The sequence below is a fragment of the Amblyomma maculatum genome, chromosome 8, assembly GCF_055883805.1.
Source record: "Amblyomma maculatum isolate TAMU_Amacu chromosome 8, ASM5588380v1, whole genome shotgun sequence".
Taxonomy (NCBI): domain Eukaryota; kingdom Metazoa; phylum Arthropoda; class Arachnida; order Ixodida; family Ixodidae; genus Amblyomma; species Amblyomma maculatum.
In genome coordinates, this window is record NC_139351.1 from 1375435 (window position 1) to 1397253 (window position 21819).

A 21819-nucleotide genomic window follows, 5' to 3' on the forward strand; every position below is an offset into this window, starting at 1 on the left:
ATAGTTGGATTCTTACCATCTTCTGCTGACACCACGGATTTGGTGTTTGTCCAAGTACTGTACTTGTTGTCCGGCGTCCTCAGTCGTAACCGAATTTTCGCTGATGTATACGGAGTCACTGGAATCGTGTAAATGTCATTTGATGTCGTTCCAGAAGCCGTCAAGTTGAATTCTGTGGTTTTTGCGTTTACTTCAAGTACAACGTTGACACTCCAGCAGTTCCAGAATCGCCGGGCTGGATTCTGAAGGCAGAAAATGAGGTTCTTGTCATGCTCAAACAATTATTGAATCGTAAAGTGTCTTAAACAAACTGCGACTTGCATCTTAACTGACGAATCGAGACTCCTTGGACACGAGATTTAGACACACACAATAGGTTCGCACGCTCTGCCATATGCTGTATAATGTTTGCATTTGTACGTGAGTTAGAAGTAAAAGCGAGTTCCTAGAAAAATTTGACCGTAATTATTTCTGCATTTAGTGTCTCCAAATTGTTGATAACGAGCGACTTGGCGTGCTTTGCTCACTTATGCTGTCTTACGCAAATTCCGATGAATGCCCTGCTCTTTGCGGCTTCAAGCGCATGAGCACTTAGAACGATATCCGAACATGGTGCAGCAGGCGCCGGGTTAATACGGCACGGTTAAAATAGCGACGTTGCCTCTTTACTGAAGATTTTTACATGAAGATGCTTGACTATTATTCCTTGCAACGATCCCTGATGGGGTGAAAAAAACTTACCGGCTGACATGAAAAGACTAGTGTTTGTTATTGTTTTTTTCTCTTCAGAATTATATTTCAAATATTACATATATACCACTTATTGGACTAGCTCAAGAAGTCAACATAAAGTGGAGGTTTCTTCAGTGTTTGGTTACATTTTGTATTTTTCCGGACGAACCATCGTTCGGCGACATATTTGATTTTCAGGGTTGCTGATTCTAGCTGTCTGTCGTAGAGATTCCTGCCTGAGAGTTTTCTATGAGCGAGCGTCACAAACGCAAGCAAGCTCACCCAACGCCTGAAAGAGAAACGCTGCAATATTGGAGCACAAAGAAATATGCCTGGTTTGATATATTTAAACGTTTCTGGGGAGAGATGACGCTATCTGGGGTGACTTTTCGGAATGCGCTTTCATAGGCAAGAGTTCAGCCACGGTTAAAAATAAACCAGACAGCTGGTGTTAGATCAGCACCAGATGGGCACTGAAAATTACAAATACCTCAGAACGAGGAAACATGAATTGGTAACTAATTTCACCAGTGGAGGCTCAGAGCAAAATATATTTTTTGAAGAACACCTGAAGAAAATGGGTGGTTACAGATGGACGACCAATGTATTCAAATACTTGATGAAATGACGTTCACTCACAGTGATATAAATGTACTACCAAGTTAACTAGGAAGTGTGCAGGCCACCGGAACGAAAAATGAAGCACTCTAAACTTCACGCCAAGTGCACAGAGAAGTAATCCAGCGGCTCGATAGCTGTATAGAAAATAGAATGTTTAAGCGGGAACCGATGGATCTTCGATAATACCGATAGATCAGGCTGCCTTAGAGCGCTAAGCTAAAGAAACAGATTTAGCCAGAAAGGTGACGAATGTGCGCTGTTGGGAAATTCGCACTAGGAACAACGAATAATGGTTCAATAGAATGAACAGTGTCTATCGAGATGTGGCTACCAACAGAGATGCATTGTCCAATGGGCTATTCTCTACATAAAGCAAGGAGCGGTAAAAACTAGCAGAAAGCAATAGGAATGTTGGCGGTTTAAATGCATGGAGATAACGTAAAGATACAGGTTCAGAGTTAAAATTTGGTTGAGCTTAAAATATAATTGAACATTTGTAAAATACCCAAATTATGGAAAGATATTGCCCTGATAATCAGAGATTAGCTAAAAGGAAAATAACTAAACATCTGTGCATGATAGAAGCTGGCTGGGTACCAAAATGTTTCTTAGTAATGACCTGCAAGCGCTTGAAGGATACTAAAACTTGTGTTTCTTTCAAAGGTAACGAAGCCATTTCGAATGGTGACTGTGATTTACTTGCCAAAGTCCAGTTCATTCTTTTGTTAACAGACGACGAGCAAACATTACATTTTATAGAAAGGCACGGAGCAAAACAATATATTCCCATGAATACAACGTAGTGTGGTTTTAGTGTGTGTCCTTTAAGGCGCCAGTGCATTCCGTTGCACGTTATAGATATTCAGTGCCAGAAATAACAATCTAGCGGGCCCTCGCTGGCCCAACTTAGGAAAGAGATCAGATGTTCCCATGACATTTCCTTGTGTAATTCAACAAGGAATTTCTTATTGGCACTGATATGACAAACCATTTCATCGGCATTCTGCTCAAAGAGAAATCTTCAAAACGTTGGATTGGCACTAGGCTTGTCCATTGCCAGTTAAAAAGAGATACACAAAACTCCCTACAGTGTTAGAAAGGCAACGTGGACGGGTTGTATGCAATGAAGTGCTGCGAGAAGAGATGGTCACATTTGCTTTCATTTTACTCTTGCTGGAAAGCTAAAAGCGCAGACAAAGGCGATCCCCGTGAGATGAGAAAACCTCAACTTTCTACATTGCTCTGCCGTATGGGCTGCTTACAATGCGAGCATGGGAGATCTCTTGCAGTTGCTAGTCATCTTTGATGGAATCCGCCTTCATTTGAAAGTGCGTACTGGCAAGTCTTTTTCCGCTAATATAATTACGAACCGTGTTTTAGTTTCCTCATTACCGACGCAGCCTGAAGAGAAATGCCTGTCTTCACTTTTCCAACGTAAAGAAACAGGTTGCGCAGGGTTTCACATAAACCGGCAAACGGTGCAGTGCAAGCTATGGAACGTATTCAAAAGACGTTTTGTCCTCGCGTAAGGCCAGGAGACACAAAGAGCCAGCAAAGCCTCTGCCATGCATGCGTGCGCGTCTGGATGGAGTCAGGGATTTTTAAGAATCGTCGCACAAAGTGAAAATTTCGAGATGCCCGATTATAAAACATCCGTCAGGTGTATTTAAGCAAACAAATGCAGTCTTCACAATTCATATGCGCGAAGAATACACTGCTCCTGCGTACTTTAAAAAAAGTAAACCAAGCTATATTAAGCTCATGATTACCTTCTCCACTCTCGTCCATCATTCAATAAACACTTCGTTTTTTCGCAAACGCTCACGGCTCACGTAGTGTGCGCGATGTGACAGAAATAAGCTTTCAATGTGTCCTTCGAATATAGGCTTCTATCGGGGTAAAAACGCAATAAATTACGTTGAGAAACTGATAGTCGGGCCATTTTAAAATTTCGCACTGACAATACCCTCTCAAATATTTTATGTGAGAAATATCCCCTTGAAAACGTTTTAGTTGGTATATTAAGGAAATGACGTAATTCACATTTCGCATTCACTCATTGCAGACGCTGTTTGTGTGCTGAAGGATAGAAGAAAACGTGATTTGCGCGACGTTACGAAGAGTTGCCTAGCCATGTTAATATATGTGCCATGTGCGCAAAACCATTGTTCCGGCCTTCAGACGGGCGTTTTGTGGCGCTTCGTATTTACAGCACAATTAGGTCAGTAGAACGGCAGTTTGGGCGACTTGTTATGCACCTTAATAATAAATAGCGCGCTCGAAGACACCAGAAGAGGGAAAAGGCAATCACGGCGCTAAACTTGCAACTGTCTTTATTGGAAAAAACGAAGTCTCATAAAGGCAGACGTCAAGCATGCGCGAATGCTCCCTATCAGAAATGCTCTTTTAATGTGATTAAAGCGAGTCATATCCGCACAGGCGATCAGCGTCATTCCCACCTGTTTACCAAATATCAATCTCCTCATGAGATATAAGGCTACTAATTCCAAGCTGACACAACGATTTCTCTTCCTAACGATATGATATGCCCTTCTCTTGTGACACCATCATTATGAACGAACAGGACTTCGGCATCGACGAGGAACGGAGTGCATTGACACTCTAGACAATGTTTAGTAAAATTTGCTAAACCTTTACCTAAAGAATTTGGTGCTCCGAAAGCCGTACGTCGAGACACCGGCCTGTCTGGCCAATACATGTGTGGCCACATGACATAGGATTCTGGTATGCCACAGCAACTTCAGACTTTAGAACTCGTGTTTATGATTATATTACAACCGCTTTTCTTGTCTATTCTATCTTTCTACCCTCCAACCTTATCGATCTGATTAGGACCCGACCACACAACCTAGTTACAAAACAGCGCGAACAACGGTGGACAAGATCAAGAAAGACACGGGACTAGCGCTGCCCGTGACTTTTATTTTATTTTATTTGTAAAAAAAAAGAACCACAGCGCTTGTCTCGTATCTTTCTTGTCCTTGTCCACCGTGGTTCTCGATGTTTTAAAATTAATAATGTTTACCAGCTAGCCGAAATGATCATTCTGCTTAGAGAACACACGTTGCAGCCATATTTGGCCCCCACTTTCTTAAATCTGTGTGAAAGGATATGAACGTATGGCATCATAACCATATTTTTTCTACAATTATCAGGACCGGTGCGCTGCTGCGAGTCACTAAGAGTTGTTAAGTTCTTTGAGGATCTTTCCTGTACAAGAAACAAGAACAAGGTCGGAGAAACCTGATGGCCTACAACGGTGTACCTGAGCTGTGAGGCTATCGCTCATTTTGTAAAAGCAAGACTTTTTTAACGCCATACTCATGCATCCAGTTACTATCCCGTTTTTTTTCACTAACTTCAAGTGACAAGATTCGTAGTCCAACAGGGGCTTCTCGCTCCGAGAGGAATATTGCCAGCACACGTGTGATGTTTCAAAAGGTCAGCCGTAGGTCCAAATACTGCAGTATGTTATTCTGAGGAATTTCGTGCGTAAATTTAAGTCCGGGTGCGTTTTTTATCAAACAATGGTCATCTTCTAAAGTATGTACAGCAATCCATTGAAGATCTAAATGATGAGGACGGGTTTCAAGAGAGATGCCGGATTTCTACCGCGTCCTTTCTGGAACTCCACAGTTTCTATTTCAAGAATACGTATGTCGCTTGGTAGAACCACGCACTCTTACAAACGTCCTCTGTTTCTATAGGGTCAACAGTAGCACCTGTGCTCAGCAGCATTTTCCTTAGCCAAGTCGATAAGACAGTGGGGAATGATTTGGCTGGTGACAATGTGGACATTTTTAGGTACGTTTATGATTATCTTGTGACCATAAAGTCCGTTCAGCCAGAAAGTGTGGCATATGTGTCGATTTCAGACGGCATTCTTAGCGCAAAAGAACACACACGCACACGAGAGTAAAGAAGGGACACGGGACAAGCGCTACTACATCTGGTTTATTGCAGTGAAAAGACCTGCAGTATACAGCAACGACCACACATGCATAGATCAACCAACACGCCCCCTTCACCGAAACCGCTCAAGAAATCGCATTTCTGCCCCCAACAGAGCGACAGACATGTCACTAACACACCCATCCCCCCTCTTTCTTATATGAAAAGCTTTAAGGAGTTCACGCGCCTTCTTATCTACGCTTCTGCCCAGAATCGGTATCTCGTTCAGCCGCGGCTCATACCTACTGCATCCAGCACAGGGCTCAGGGAGCCTAGCGCCCTTGTCGGAGCTCAAGGAGCGAAAATGTTGCGCCGCGTGGTCGTTAACACATTTGCCTGTCTGGCCTATGTAAACCTTCCCGCAAGTCAACGTGATCTCATACACGACCCCCTTGCGGCATTCCACAAATCGTTTCTCATGCCTAACACCGCAGGCGGGCCTTCTGTCTACACGCATGACACGTGAGCAGAGTTTTGAAAGTTTCTGGGGAGCGGAGAACACGAAAGGTACACCATGTCTATTCGCCACCTTTTTGATGTTGTGGGATAACTTGTGGACATACGGCACCACTTCAGGTTTAACCGTAGTCCTACTCCGCTCTTCCAGCTTTCCTGACACGGTTTTTTTTTGTCGTTTTGACCAGACCTTCTATGACCGACGTGACGACCGCGGAAGGGGAAGCTTGCTGTATGCACCCGCTCGACCTGTCTCCTTAAACTCGAAGCCATGGCATGCGGGCACGACTTCACGAGTGCGGACTCTAGGCAAAGGCTAGCAACGGCCCTCTTAGCTGTTTTAGAATGGGCCGACTCATACGGAAGCGGAGCCTATTGTGCCCGCGGTGCGTATTCCCAACATACATGATTACCGCCGAAGTTAACCTTAATGTCTAAAAACTGCAGCGAATCCTGTAAAGGGAGTTCGTGCGTATAAACCAACCCCTTACCATTATCACAAAAACAAGATAAAACACTGAGCACAGCACTTGTGTAGGCGATGCGAGCCTGTTTTCTTAAGACTGCTAAAAAATCATCAACATATCTGAAAGTTTTTAAAACCCCTGCCCATAAACATTCTGTTCCAGGTCGCGATCAATAAAAGCAAAAAATATATTACATAACACAAGGGCGAAGCAGGACCCTGTGCATATGCCTTGACGTTGACGATAAAATCGGTTGTCAAATGAAATGAAAGTGACCCCTAGATAAAACTCCAGCAGGCCTAAAAAACAATCCACAGATAAACCCGAAGAATTCTGAAAATGCGTAGCCCCGCTTTCCTCAATAGCATTTCTCACACAGCTGAACAGTTCTGCATGTGGCACCGAATACAACAAATCTTCCACATGTACTGAAAACAAGTAACCGACATCTGCCTTATTCTTAAGAAAACTTTGTACTGTGAAAAACTGCCCAGAAATAAATACACCACAAGAAAGAAGACGGGACAAACGCGCCTTTTCTTAGAAAGAAGACGGGACAAAGGCGCGGGACAAATACAAATACAAATATGAACCAACTAGCCCATGAAACGGTATTAATGCATTATAATTCTTAAGAAAACTAACAACATCGATCGAACTCTTTGTCAGGAAGGGGTCATAGACACTAAGGGTGTGTAGGTGTTTTTTAAGAAACAAACTCAGGACATGGTGCCAGGTACCATTCTCACTGACCACAGATCGAAAAAGGTACACCCGGTTTGTGTGTTTTGGCTGTGAGAAAAAAACGATAAGGAGTTACACCTGGTATCACCAATCGCGTTAGCCAACTTGCCGAGTTCCAAACTTTTGCACAACCCCACAGCCTTTCATTAACTCTGGTCTCACTGGACTTCACAGGCACAAAGTTCTTGGAAATAGCTTCATCCCCCCTTTTTCGGTATTTCTCCCCCGTGACAACCACAAATGCACCTTCTTTGTCGGACAGTCTCAGTCTATTCTGCTGAAAATCAGAAACCACGCTGGCTGTGTAATCCGTGCGCTTTCTAGCAGAGTTGGAGCTCGTAGACTTCATCAAGGCATCCACCCCATCGAGAAGGCACCCTCTTCACTAGTCTTCCCTGCAATACGCCGGTTCGGCGCAATCATCTCTTGTGCTACAACGCGCGGCTCAAAACTGAATTTAGGCCCTTTCTCCAGTACCTCGGTAACATCGTCAGGAACCTGCACGTCGCCTATCACCTTCAGCCCTTCTTTTTTCTGAGGCTCCTTGCCTTTCTTGGTCCTCCCAGACAGTAGCACGGAGTTAGGGTTTGGCGCCACCAAAGGTCTGTCAATCGGGCGGAAAGCTGATTGATCGAACGCAGCTTAATCTCAGCCAGCCAACCTGGCTCCAAGGCAAAACATAGGACTCGTAACATGTATTCGCAGCGTCGCACCTGCCGCCAAAGTTCAGATTTCAAGCACCTGCAAACACGCCTGAGCAGCCCTAGTGGCGGTCTCAAAAAACCAAACAAGGCACTCACGTCCGGTGGTACAAGACCCTTTCGTAGGCAGAATGCGATGTACCGTCTTTGCCGAAAGTAACCGAGCAGCCCAACCGGCCGGTGGAGCAGGCACGGGGCCGGGCTGCGGCGCTACCATCGCCGTCGCTGGCCGCTGCTCTCCGGTGACGAGTGTAAGCATGCTGCCTCACTCCCCTTCTTGGGATGATAAAAAGTAAGCGAGTATCATGTGCGGTGTCTGATTTGGCGCCTCCAGAACACTGCGCTACCGAGGAAGGGCGCTCCGCATAGCATCACTCGCTCAGTGCTCCTTTTCGTCTCACAGCCCCACTCGCTCAATGCTCCTTTTTGTCTCGTGCTGTGAATGCCTTCGCGTTTAATATCGGTACAGTGCTCCCGTAGCTGCAACGAATGGACAAATGCATACTGTTCGACTCGTTTGGATTATCCGGGAAGTATGGCGAGGAATTGATTTCGAATACTCGTTGCACTTTCCCTGCGGTTCCTAGTTATCTGTTGTGACCACTACCGGATTTGCTGTAACGCTAAGTCAACCTGAAGGAGAACAAAATAAGACTTCCAAATGTTTCAGGTGCCCCTCTTGCTGCACACCTTCTTCCCCGTTATTTGGTAACGTAAAAAAAAGCGCGTAGTGTTTCCCGCATTGGTGATTACGTTGTCGCCCATTTTCTCAATAAGTGTGGCCGTTTCGTTTTTTTTAATTTCACGAGAGAACATCATGCGACCAACCTAACAGCAATATGTCGTGGAAATGCAAAGAAATCCGCACAGTGGCATTTCATTTGGACTGCGAACTACTTTTGCGTTAGTATTTATTATCTAGCGACTTGATTGGTAGTTTATGCCCGCTGGCAGAGTGGTGCATCGGTGACTCGATAAATAAGTTACTGGAATAGAACCGTCAACTGCGACACAAAATCAAGCTGGTAAGCCTGAGACTCCTTACTGAACTCCCTGGCCGCAAAATGGTGAAGCTTAATTCGGGGGGCATTTCAATGCAAGTGGAAGAAAAACGTCTTCGTAGGCATCATTCGCAATAGGAAGGCTTTCTGGAGGATCATATGCTAGGAAACATTGCATCACTCATTCGGTATTGCCAAATATTTTTTGAAGCACTTGCAAATCCCTGTTCAGATTTTCGGTATTCAGTTTGGCGTTGCAACGGCGAAAACCATTACGCACATCTGTGCGTTAACAAGCGGCGGGAAATGCGACATTAATGGATTCGCCTCACTACATGGCCAAGAACAGAAACAGCGGAAAAGATTGCCTCGTTTTATTTCCTCTCTAGCTCAGCGAAGTGTCATCATCGCAGACTAGGAATCGCGGGAAAAACCAAACTCAGGTTTCTATCATACCCTTTCTGACTGGGCTAACTTTTCGAATCACTTCATCTACGGGAGCTGTGTACTGGGATTCCACATGTAAGGCGTTCTAACGAAGAGCGCAGCTTCACAATGCCAGCCCAAAATCAGCGTTGAGCGAATTTTGCTGTGCACAGCGCCCTCCATGACTAGCATAGCGTTATAAAGAACCAAATCGTGTGCCGCACATGCTACCCGCTTACATTTTATCATCCCAAGAAAGATAGCGAGGAAACAGCCTTACGTCAGCAAGCTTACACTCGCAGCCGGCGAGCAGCAGCCACTCAGGGCGACCGCCCCGCCGCGGCTCGGCCCTGAGCTTGTTCCGCCAGCCGGCTGGGCTGCTCGGTTACTTTTTTGGCAAAGACGGCACCTTGCGCGGCACGTTGATGCAACTAAGAGCGACACGAGCGTATTGATCGTAACAGACGACGAGGAGGAAACTTCACACAGAAAAGGGCCCGGAGATGCAGGCAAATGGTTCAAAAAGAACTTTTAGACGGGCTAGATGGTTTTCAGCTTCAGATGGCATTCTTAGCGCAGAAAAACACACACGCACACGAGAGAAAAGGGGGGCCATGGGACAAGCGCTACTACATCTGGTTTATTGCACTGAAAAGACCGGCAATATATAGGAAAGACCACACGTGCGTAGATCAGCCAACCGAAACCGCTCAAGAAATCGCATTTCTGCCCCCAACAGAGCGACAGACGTGTCACTAACACACCCCTCCCCCCTCTTTCTTATATGAAATGCTTCAAGCAGTTCACGCGCTTCCTTATCTACGCTTCTGCCCAGAATCCGTATCTCGTTCAGCCGCGGCTCACACCCACTTCATCGAGCACAGTGCTCAGGCAGCCGAGCGCCCTTGTCGGAGCTCAAGGAGCGAAAATGTTGCGCCGCGCAGTCGTTAACACATTTGCCTGTCTGCCCTATGTAAACCTGCCCGCAAGTCAACGTGATCTCATACACGACCCCCTTGCGGCATTCCACAAATCGTTTCTCATGCCTAACACCGCAGGGGGGACTTCTGTCCTCACGCATGACACGTGAGCAGAGCGTGAGCAGAGGCGTGTTTGCATGTGCTTGAAATCTGAACTTTGGCGGCCGGTGCGACGCTGCGAAAACATGTTACGAGTCCTATGTTTTGCCTTGGAGCCAGGTTGGCTGGCTGAGATTAAGCTGCGTTCGATCAATCAGCTTTCCGCCCGATTGACAGACCTTTGGTGGCGCCAAACCCTAACTCCGTGCTACTGTCTGGGAGGACCAAGAAAGGCAAGGAGCCTCAGAAAAAAGAAGGGCTGAAGGTGATAGGCGACGTGCAGGTTCCTGACGATGTTACCGAGGTACTGGAGAAAGGGCCTAAATTCAGTTTTGAGCCGCGCGTTGTAGCACATGAGATGATTGCGCCGAACCGGCGTATTGCAGGGAAGACTAGTGAAGAGGGTGCCTTCTCGATGGGGTGGATGCCTTGATGAAGTCTACGAGCTCCAACTCTGCTAGAAAGCGCACGGATTACACAGCCAGCGTGGTTTCTGATTTTCAGCAGAATAGACTGAGACTGTCCGACAAAGAAGGTGGATTTGTGGTTGTCACGGGGGAGAAATACCGAAAAAGGGGGGATGAAGCTATTTCCAAGAACTTTGTGCCTGTGAAGTCCAGTGAGACCAGAGTTAATGAAATGCTGTGGGAGTGTGCAAAAGCTTGGAACTCGGTAAGTTGGCTAACGCGATTGGTGATACCAGGTGTAACTCCTTATGGTTTTTTTTTTTGTTTTCACAGCCAAAACACAAGCCGAGTGTACCTTTTCGGTCTGTGGTCAGTTGGAATGGTACCTGGCAGCATGTCCTGAGTTTGTTTCTTAAAAAACACCTACACACCCTTAGTGTCTACGACCCTTTCTTGACAAAGAGTTCGATCGATGTTGTTAGTTTTCTTAACAATAAGGCAGATGTCGGTTACTTGTTTTCAGTACATGTGGAAGATTTGTTGTATTCGGTGCCACATGCAGAACTGTTCAGCTGTGTGAGAAATGCTATTGAGGAAAGCGGGGCTACGCGTTTTCAGAATTCTTCGGGTTTATCTGTGGATTGTTTTTTAGGCCTGCTGGAGTTTTATCTAGGGGTCACTTTCATTTCATTTGACAACCGATTTTATCGTCAACGTCAAGGCATATGCACAGGGTCCTGCTTCGCCCTTGTGTTATGTAATATATTTTTTGCTTTTATTGATCGCGACCTGGAACAGAATGTTTATGGGCAGGGGTTTTAAAAACTTTCAGATATGTTGATGATTTTTTAGCAGTCTTAAGAAAACAGGCTCGCATCGCCTACACAAGTGCTGTGCTCAGTGTTTTATCTTGTTTTTGTGATAATGGTAAGGGGTTGGTTTATACGCACGAACTCCCTTTACAGGATTCGTTGCAGTTTTTAGACATTAAGGTTAACTTCGGCGGTAATCATGTATGTTGGGAATACGCACCGCGGGCACAATAGGCTCCGCTTCCGTATGAGTCGGCCCATTCTAAAACAGCTAAGAGGGCCGTTGCTAGCCTTTGCCTAGAGTCCGCACTCGTGAAGTCGTGCCCGCATGCCATGGCTTCGAGTTTAAGGAGACAGGTCGAGCGGGTGCATACAGCAAGCTTCCCCTTCCGCGGTCGTCCCGTCGGTCATAGAAGGTCTGGTCAAAACGACAAAAAAGCCGTGTCAGGAAAGCTGGAAGAGCGGAGTAGGACTACGGTTAAACCTGAGGTGGTGCCGTATGTCCACAAGTTATCCCACAACATCAAAAAGGTGGCGAATAGACATGGTGTACCTTTCGTGTTCTCCGCTCCCCAGAAACTTTCAAAACTCTGCTCACGTGTCATGCGTGTAGACAGAAGGCCCGCCTGCGGTGTTAGGCATGAGAAACGATTTGTGGAATGCCGCAAGGGGGTCGTGTATGAGATCACGTTGACTTGCGGGAAGGTTTACATAGGCCAGACAGGCAAATGTGTTAACGACCACGTGGCGCAACATTTTCGCTCCTTGAGCTCTGACAAGGGCACTCGGCTGCCTGAGCACTGTGCTCGATGAAGTGGGTGTGAGCAGCAGCTGAACGAGATACGGATTCTGGGCTGAAGCGTAGATAAGAAGGCGCGTGAACTGCTTGAAGCATTTCATATAAGAAAGAGGGGGAAGGGGTGTGTTAGTGACACGCCTGTCGTTTTGTTGGGGGCAGAAATGAGATTACTTGAGCGGTTTCGGTTGGCTGATCTACGCATGTGTGGTCGTTGCTATATATTGCAAGGCGGATTGCAGGTCTTTTCAGTGCAATAAACCAGATGTAGTAGCGCTTGTCCCGTGTCCCTCCTTTTCTCTCATGTGCGTGTGTGTGTGTGTGTTTTTTTTTTTTTGCGCTAAGAATGCCGTCTGAAGCTGAAAACCATCTAGGCCGTCTAAAAGTTCTTTTAAACCATATGTTTCGATTGTTTTGTAAAAAACGTGTCCGAACCTAAATTTATGCACTGGTCCTCAGAATAGCACTAATAACATACTGCAGTATTTGGACGTACGGCTGACCTTTGAAACATCCCATGTGTGCTAGCACTATTCTCCTCGGAGCGAGAAAGCCCCGGCTGGACTACAAATATTGTCACTCGAAATTACTAAAAAACGGCATAGTAACTGGGTGCATGAGAATGGCGTTAAAAAAGTCTTGGTTTTACAAAACGAGCGATAGCCTCACAGCTCAGGTACTCCATTGCAGGTTGTGTAAACGTTGTGTTCTCGGCTCCGAATAAGGCCGGCAAAGTTGGAGCAGCGGCACAAAGGTAGAAAGATGGAATTGGCAAGAAAAGGGGTTGTAATATAATCATAAAAACGAGTTCTAAAGTCTGAAGTTCCTGTGGCATACCAGAATCCTATGTCATGTGGCCACACATGTATTGGCCAGATAGGCCGGTGCCTCAATGTACGGCTTTCGGAGCACCAAATTCTTTAGGTAAAGGTTTAGCAAATTTTACTAAACATTGTCTAGAGTGTCAATGCACTCCGTTCCTCGTCGATGCCGAAGTCCTGTTCGTTCATAATGATGGTGTCACCAGGAAAGGGCATACCATATCACGAGGAAGAGAAACCGTTGTGTCAGCCTGGAATTATTAGCCTTATATCTCATGAGGAAATTGATATTCGTTAAACAGGTGGGAATGACGATGATCGCACGTGCGGATATGACTCGCTTTAATCACATGAAAAGAGAATTTCTCATAGGGCGCATGCTTGACGTCTGCCTTTATGAGACAGACTGATTTTTTCCAATAAAGCGAGTTGCAAGTTCAGCGCCGTGTGTGTCTTTTCCTTCTTCTTAGTCCCGTCACTTCGCGCTGTTTTATAAGAAAAAAGCACATTTACACTTCGGCACATTTGAAAACTTAGCTCACGTTCGATGTCGCCGAGCTTCAATTTTACACTATAACCTTGGCTCTTGTTATAAAAAGGACTGTTAACACATTTTATTTATTGATTCGTCTGGACATTACTCAGCCTTGGTGGCAGCCGTAATGACAAGAACGTAATGTCAGCCTGTACTGACGCTACTAACGTGCAGATTGCAGGGTTTAAAATAAAAATTTATGAATGAGAAAAATGTCCATGATTGAATGTATGAGTGTACCGTGTATTGATGCCGAGAACCTGCTGCACGCACTTTATATAACTTACTCTTTCAGATTTCGAGCTCGGCGGTAACCATAAATCTACCATGCAGAAGAGATATTCACACGGGCTCTCATGTTGTCCGAAGCGTACAGTGTAAAATTGCTCAAGAAGGATTCTTAACAATATAACTTACCGTCCATTTCACCACAATTTTGTTTGTGCTGCTGTTGTCAATTTGAATATTTTCAGGTGGCCGTGCAGGCACTGAAAACAAAAGATAAATGAGTCAAACAACAGGTATCTCAAATCTATATTCAGCCTTACCACCGCAGGTCGTTTGAAATTCGGTAACGTTGGCTCCGTGTACCCTGAAATTTCCATCCTTCTCGATGACCAGCACACGGACCACGTATCTTGTTCCGCTTAGCAGCTGCTGGATTGGAATGCTGTATCTTCGGTTGTACCTGTCAGCACGAATGCTTTTGGTGATCCAAGTTTCGTTTCCGACCTACATCGTGATTAAGACCCAGCATTAGTCCGAAACAACCGTAGGTTTAAAGGCATAACATTAAGCTTCGCCAGCAAGTCGGCTCGTCATTACAGGCAATCGCAGATGAAAATATATTCTATGAAAGACCTTCAAAAACAATGCTTGCATTGAAGCGTTGAAGACATCGAGTAGCAATGGCGCTATCTAAAGGATCATGCCTCGCGCCTTTTTCTAGGGTAACTACCACATGATATACTTGAAGCTTATCAAGTATTCAAGTAACGATATCACACAATAATGCTGTCATGCTTTCCTCCTCAGCGCATAATTCAGTTAATGTGGGTGCAACCCTTATATCAGACATTAAAGTCGCACGCACATGAATTTCATGAGCCGCAAAAGACGTCAAATTTTTCAAGAAAAGAACTTGATATTTACCGAACTACGTGCGTCCTATAGCTCTATCATTGTTCCCGTGCTGAGCCGGCACATAACGCAAAACGCAAACAAAAAACAGTGATAGTGTTACTATAAATGTAGAAACTTCGCTTCGAAAGAAAATGAATTAGCGTATACTACCCTTCCCGCAAAGTTGTTGGAGCTAGACTGCTGCTGTGATATATGACGGAGCACTGACACAAATCTTTTTCATTATAAGCTCGGAAAAAACATACTTTTATTGATTTTCTTTCTGTCTCAGCAGATAACATATCTGCTGAGACAGAAAGAAAATCAATAAAAGTATGTTTTTATTAAATAACCTAATAAATAAATTATTAAATAACAGAAATAAATAACATATCTTTAATAAGGACAGATTGACTTCGTTGAAACACAGGGGCTCATCACGAGATAGCTACCCGGAGCAATCAACAGCGGGTCGAAAGAGACATCTGGTTGGGTTACTTTCCAAGACGGCATCTGGAGTTGTTCATATTTTAGCCCCTTGCCCTCTCCTGCAACAATGCCGGCGCTGCTTCCCCTACATCGCGACCGGGTCTTCCAGCGAGCCTGGCACCGGCCACAACTTCCGCCACTCCTCTGAGACATATGCGAGCCCACTTGTCACTTCATGAAAACATCTCTTTCAAAATACATATTTCTGAGTTCACAATCAGCTCTTTGAAATGAAAATGCCTCCAATCAACGGATTGCTAAGAAAACATAGAACCATTATATACATCTCGATATTAGGATTATGCATGCCAGTCGGTAGACTTGGCATAAACATATTGCGGTCCCAATGTGTTTAGGTGCATGGGAATATTTAGACGGCAATGAACGACATCTGAGCTGCAGCGGTGGCGTATAGGTAGAACATTCGCCTTGAATCCAACCAGACCGGGGTTCGATCCCCGTTCCATGCAATTCTCCCCCGGATAAAAAAAAAAAAAAATCTCGTGTTGATGGAACTGCATAAACCGGTTTGGAATGTGTCCTGATGCCGGAGAACACCTCCGGCAACGCACTCCCTCACAAGAACAAAAGTTGGCCACACTGGTGCTGCAATTGGCCACAACCTCCCATGATTAGTCCTGTAAAACCCCAGCCCTCTGTCGCCAGCGACTGCGGAGCAACTGACCACGGCGGCGATCAGACCTGTGACGCAGCGGGGGGTGCTAAAAATCTCTGGCTACGCTGGACAGGCCGCCATTGAAAACTGACCCTGGCAACGTTTAACGCTAGAAGCCTAGCTAGTGAAGCTAGTTTAGCAGTGCTGTTAGAGGAAGTATACTCTGTTTCATACATCAGGTGCAAGTCAGCGAAAGCTACGAAAGTAGTCCGCAAGAAAAAAAAAGGAGGCGTATCACTACGCGCTCGTTTTGTGGCCGAGTGGTTCCTGCAGAAACGGGCTCTATTCCGAGCATACACGTTTGCAATAACTTGCTTCGCATGCCTAGACATCTTCGCAATGCGGATCGTATAGCAAAAATGCGCACCGAAGAACCATTTTCTCAAAAAGAGATGCGCAGCGCGGAGGGCACAGCCAGCGCCATCTAGTGGCACAGCTGCAAGGTTGCGAGGCGGCGAAAACGCGACACGAACGAAAGCGACATAAAAAAAATAACACAAATTCACTGAATCCGATCCTTTCTCCCTAAAAAAAGGTGCTCTTGCCACCACGCTGTCGCTCAGTCGCGCGCGCGTATTTTGATCCTTGTGCATTCCTAATTCAGTCTCTTTGGCTCACACGTGCAAACACTTTAACCTTGCTGGCGTTCGTTATTGTGACAGCACTGCTTAGACGCTAAATTCGTGCTTCAGGGACCCGAAAATCGGCGACGATCAACGCATGCGGTACCGTCTGCTCCCTTCCAACGGCCTTTGTCGCACCACATTTGGAAGCCCTACCACCGTAATCAGCCCTGCCCTAATCTACCGCTACATCACCGGCGAATGTTGACGTAATCCAAAGTTTGACGGAACGCCGTCTGGTCAGGTAGTAGCATAGTTATTCTGTAGGGTCACTGACCACTTGTCAAAATAGATGGTTGACGTTTCGGAACCCCTATGGGTTCCTTGTTCACAATGGAGAACCGGGCGATAGAAGAGGCGCTTAAATAGCTTTAAAAAGGCGATGTAATGATTTTGCGTAAGCCGGGGGAAGGTTTCCCTTTGTTCTGTTGATAGTGTTTGCCGTTGACTGGATAATCAAAGATTCCAGGTGCAGTCGTGCTGACAGGTTTCTTTCGGTAGCGACGATTTCCACGTCATCCCAAGCAATTTCGTGACCTTCCTTTTGCGCATGCTCTGCCACAGCGTTTGACGCTGTCCGGCTCTTGGCGACATCATTGCGGTGCTCTTTTAGTCGCCTGGGCAGATTTCCAGTCTCGCCGATGTAGACAGAGCTACAATCGTCACACGGTATCTTATATATGATACCCGGGAACTTTGAACTTTGAACCAGCAAACTGCGCGGCGATCTCTTCAATGTAAAAGACGCTTTGCCCCGTTCAAACGGAAGTTTGTCTGGACAAGCGGGGGCAAAATCTTTGCGCGCAAGGATGAATCGTCCAATATCATTCATGTTGCTACGAAGAAGGACATTGCCCTTATTCACTGACTGTAACCGCAGTTCAATCAACTGCACTGGTTAATTCATGCTGCACGTGTCAATGGATGACTCTACAGAATGTGTTTCACTTGCTGAAAGGGTCAGCCTTTTTAAACCATGCTTCTCTCTGTTTTATTTGAATTTGAGAAGCATACGGAACAAACAGGATGACTTGATTACTTATCTGGATGAACTAGAGGGGAATTTTGACGCATTGTTGTTTTGTGAGACCTGGTTAGATAGAACCGATTCTTCCCCACAAATCTGTAATTACTCGTGCATAAGGTTGGATCGAAACGGAAAAGGTGGCGGTGTCGCCATTTACTTGCGGCACCAGTACGCAAGTGAGGTAATTGATGACATTACGGATTCAAATCCTGACGTTGAGTTCTTAGGGATTGATACAAATAAATTTATACTTGTTGTTTTGTACAGACCACCAACCGGTTATAAGCGACGTTTTTTGGAAAAGTTTGAGAAGGCGCTCGAATACTGTAAATCTTGTCAAAAGCCATTCTTTATCATGGGTGATATCAACATCAATACAATTTCTGGTGACACTCATTCACGTGATTTTAATAATCTTATTGCATCGTACGGTTGTGTAAATACTGTAACCGAACCAACTCGAATTACTCCCAGCTGCTCTACATCCATTGATGTTTGTGTAACGAACCATGTTGCCTCAGAGTTCATTTGTGGCACACTTTCGTCCGATATTAGTGATCATCTACCTCTCTTTTACGTCACGCATCCCCTGTCACAAAAGACAAATAATGGCAATTATTTCCAGCATAGAAATATCAATGAGCTGTCACTCAACACATTTAAAGCTCTAATTCAACAAGTGGATTGGTGTCCAGTATACTTAGAGATTGAAGCAGATAAAGCATACGAAGCGTTCTTAAATATATTCATGAATTGCTATGACTCTGCGTTTCCACTACAAAGATCAAAAAAAGCGCAAAAAGAAAATAAAGAAACCATGGATAGATAACGCATTATTTAAACGAATAACAGGTAAGAATAAAATGTTCCACAGATTTCTTGCTACTCAAGACGTAAACCTATTTGCGGAGTAAAAGAAATTTCGAAACAAATTAAACGCTGATATAAAGAAATCGAAGTTAAAATATTATGAAGGAATGTTTTCGAAAATAAAAAGTAATCCTGCAAAAATATGGAAACAGGTTAACTCCCTCGTCGGCAAAAACCTAAATTCCCCCCCATTGCAACAAATGTTTTTAAACAGGAATGTATACAGCGGCAAACAGTTAGCAGATGAAATGAATAAGTACTTTATCAATACAGCAATGCGCCCCCAACACCCAGCCGACAACAGAAGCAATGTATGTTCACAAATTAAGTCTATAGTACTAAGTGCTGTTACGCCAGCGGAAACTGAAAATCTAATACAGCAGTTAAAGCCAAAATGCGGCAAGTGGTTATGATGACATACAAGCCTCGACCGTGAAGTATGTTTCGTCTGAGATTAGCCCTGTATTGTCACATTTAATAAATGTATCTATTTCAACTGGCATATTTCCAGATCAGCTTAAAATAGCTAAAGTGGTACCTATACACAAAGGAGGAACGCGAAATGAGTTCACAAATTACAGACCAATTTCAGTCTTACCGGTATTTTCAAAGGTATACGAAAGGCTATAAATAATCGTTTGACTGGGTTCATCCAGAAACACAAGATAATCTCACCCTTTCAATTCGGGTTTCAAAAGAACAAGACGCCCGAAGAGGCCCTGCTTAAAGCGAAATCATTAATTATAAAAATATTGAAACAAGAATGTATACTCTGTGAATCTTTCTTGATTAAAGAAAGGCCTTCGATTCAGTTAACCATGAAACTTTGCTTTATAAGCTCCACAGGTATGGAATTCGAGGCGTTGCATCAGACCTCATTAAAAGCTATTTATCATACAGATACCAATTCGTAAATCTCAATGGAGAGCACTCGGAAAATCTAGAAATAAAACTTGGAGTGCCCCAAGGTTCCATACTAGGTCCCACACTATTTTTGTTGTATATAAATGATATAACTGAGGTTAAACACACACCTGAAATAACCATCTTTGCTGATGACACTAGTATATTTTTCACGGGCGAAAATGGGCAGGGGATCGAAAAGGAAGCCAATCTTTACCTATCCCAGCTGTCTATCTGGCTCGAGAACAATAGTTTGCAGCTGAACACACACAAAACAAAGTTTATACTATTCAAACCAGTTAACAAAGTTTCTAAAGAAAACATTACACTTAAATACAGAATGGAATATATTGATCAGGTGTCTACACAAAAATTTTTAGGTGTCTGGTTTAACGAAGATTTATCCTGGACTCCGCATAGTAATCACCTTCTAACCGATCTTTCCCGTGCCGCAGGTTGTATTAGCCGTATAGCTCCTCTTATCCCTCTCTGGCTTAAAAAAACTTTGTATTACACATTATTTTACTCGCGTCTACTTAATGCAATATTAGTCTGGGGTACCACGACGAAAGGAAATTACGATAGGCTGCATGTACTGCAGAAGAGCATTCTACGTCTATTTGAAAACTACAAATGTAAAATAAGTGACTTGCCAACCCAGCCACTCTTCCTAAAATATGATGTATTACCAGCTAACAAGGTATATTACTTTAAACTGATGCAAATCATTCATAAGAGAGAGCTGCACAAAAGGTACACAGATATATCTTCACATTATAGCTTTCGAACCCTTGCACATAAAACAAAAAAAGCCAGAACCAATTATGGCAAACAGGATCTTGAATATCAAGCAGTAAAATTACTAAACTTTCATGAACACAGGATTCATCTTACGTTACCTATTAATTCCTTCAAATCAGCATATAAAGCATTCCTAAAGACCACAGAATATAGTTATTGAATATAGGTGCACCTATCTGAATCCAAATGATCAGTTTTCGTTTTTCTTGATGATGTTTTTTCCCTTACAGTCTATGTCGTCATGTTATTTCCTGTCAAATACAGATCCATATTTTTATAGCATTTTTCTTTTCATCTTCGCGCTGTCACATATTCTCTATGTGTTTGCTTCGCTCCAAAGTGGCGTTATACTGTAAACTGCATTGTGTGTTGATATGTATCTTGTATATCTATTTTTTTTAATTTGCTGTATTGTTAGTCAGGACATTTCCCTTTGTATGCATCGTAACGTGTTGCCTGTTGCGAGCTGCACATGGGAGACGAGGCCTTGTCAGGTTACACGCCTTTTGCCTCGTCTTCCACTTTCACTTGAAAGGAAAAAATAAAGTGAACTGAACTGAACTAAACTGAAGTTGATGGCAAATGTAAGAGGTATTAGGCTTGCAGACAAAATAGCTATTATTTCCTCTCGTCAAAAGCATGGCACTATTTTTCATCGCGGATGCGGAGAGCGCAAACAAGAGCTGTAGCTTTGGCAGTGTTGCACTTGATGTATGAAACGGAGTATAGAGGGTACGAAATGGGATATCATAGTGCTTAGTGATGTTAGGTGGCATTTGGGGATTATGCTGTACTGAAGGACGGCATCAATTAATGAATGAGTTTATTTTCGCATACAATGTACAGCAAAAAATGGTGACAGGAGAAAAAGCTGCTTTTATTTCACCTTGACGGAGCTCCAGTCACCCATCAGCATTAACGAACAGTGCACTATTTACGTTTATACTTAATCTGACTACTTTAATTATGCATAATATATTTATACATAATACAGAAAAATGAGCATGCAAAATACATAAGTAAAAAGGTGTGCATGATCAGACTCCAATTACTAGGACACATATAGTATATTACACCACAATTATAAACAGTACAGCAGTACCCTTTTGCGACAGTTGTGAAATGTCAATCTGAAGCGCATCGTACTGATTTAGTAGTGTTGGTAACATACGTTGAGTCATCATTTTACCATAATTAGTTCGTGTTGACGGAACTAGCCAAGTTGATGGATTACGAAAAAAAAATAGTCACTGGAAGATTTTGTTAGTTGGGCTAAATCTAAAAATATGACTAAGGTACCTTTAATGGGCCATTTATAGGTGCAAAGTAATTTATGCGTATATATATCTTGCTCCCTAATGATCCTGTGTGTACCAAAGAGTGGTGCTGTGTGTTCCAAGGCTGGCACATTTCCAACTGCGCGGACAGCTCCTTTTTGGACGACGGAAATTCTATGTATATTTGTTGCAGTGGTGTTGCCCCAAACTAAAGCACAATAACACAGATGGGAATGAAAAAGAGCGTAGTAGATCATGTGGTTTACTATAGCTGGAAGAAAATAGCGACAACGGTTTATCAGTCCCGGTGCCCTTCTTAATTTTGATGAAAAGTATTTGACATGATCATTCCACGACAGGTGTTCTTGGAAGATCACTCCAAGTGATTTGGCGCATTTTTCTGTACAAATTACATACTGATTATATACTGGCCTAAAACGAGTGTTTTCGCTACATCAACT

General features: G+C 44.0%; 1 protein-coding gene across 5 annotated transcripts in view; it reads right to left on the reverse strand.

The window, feature by feature from the left end:
* The window catches only part of LOC146180432 (receptor-type tyrosine-protein phosphatase T-like), a 680195-nt gene that overhangs the window by 303535 nt on the left and 354841 nt on the right, over window positions 1-21819 (reverse strand). For all 5 annotated transcript variants that reach the window (XM_084576027.1, XM_084576026.1, XM_084576025.1 and 2 more), the window contains 3 exons: window positions 14119-14302; window positions 13988-14058; window positions 17-242 (listed from right to left, as the gene is read on the reverse strand). In XM_084576027.1, coding sequence (XP_084432153.1) covers window positions 17-242; window positions 13988-14058; window positions 14119-14302 — 481 coding nt within the window. The remainder of the gene's footprint in view (window positions 1-16; window positions 243-13987; window positions 14059-14118; window positions 14303-21819) is intronic.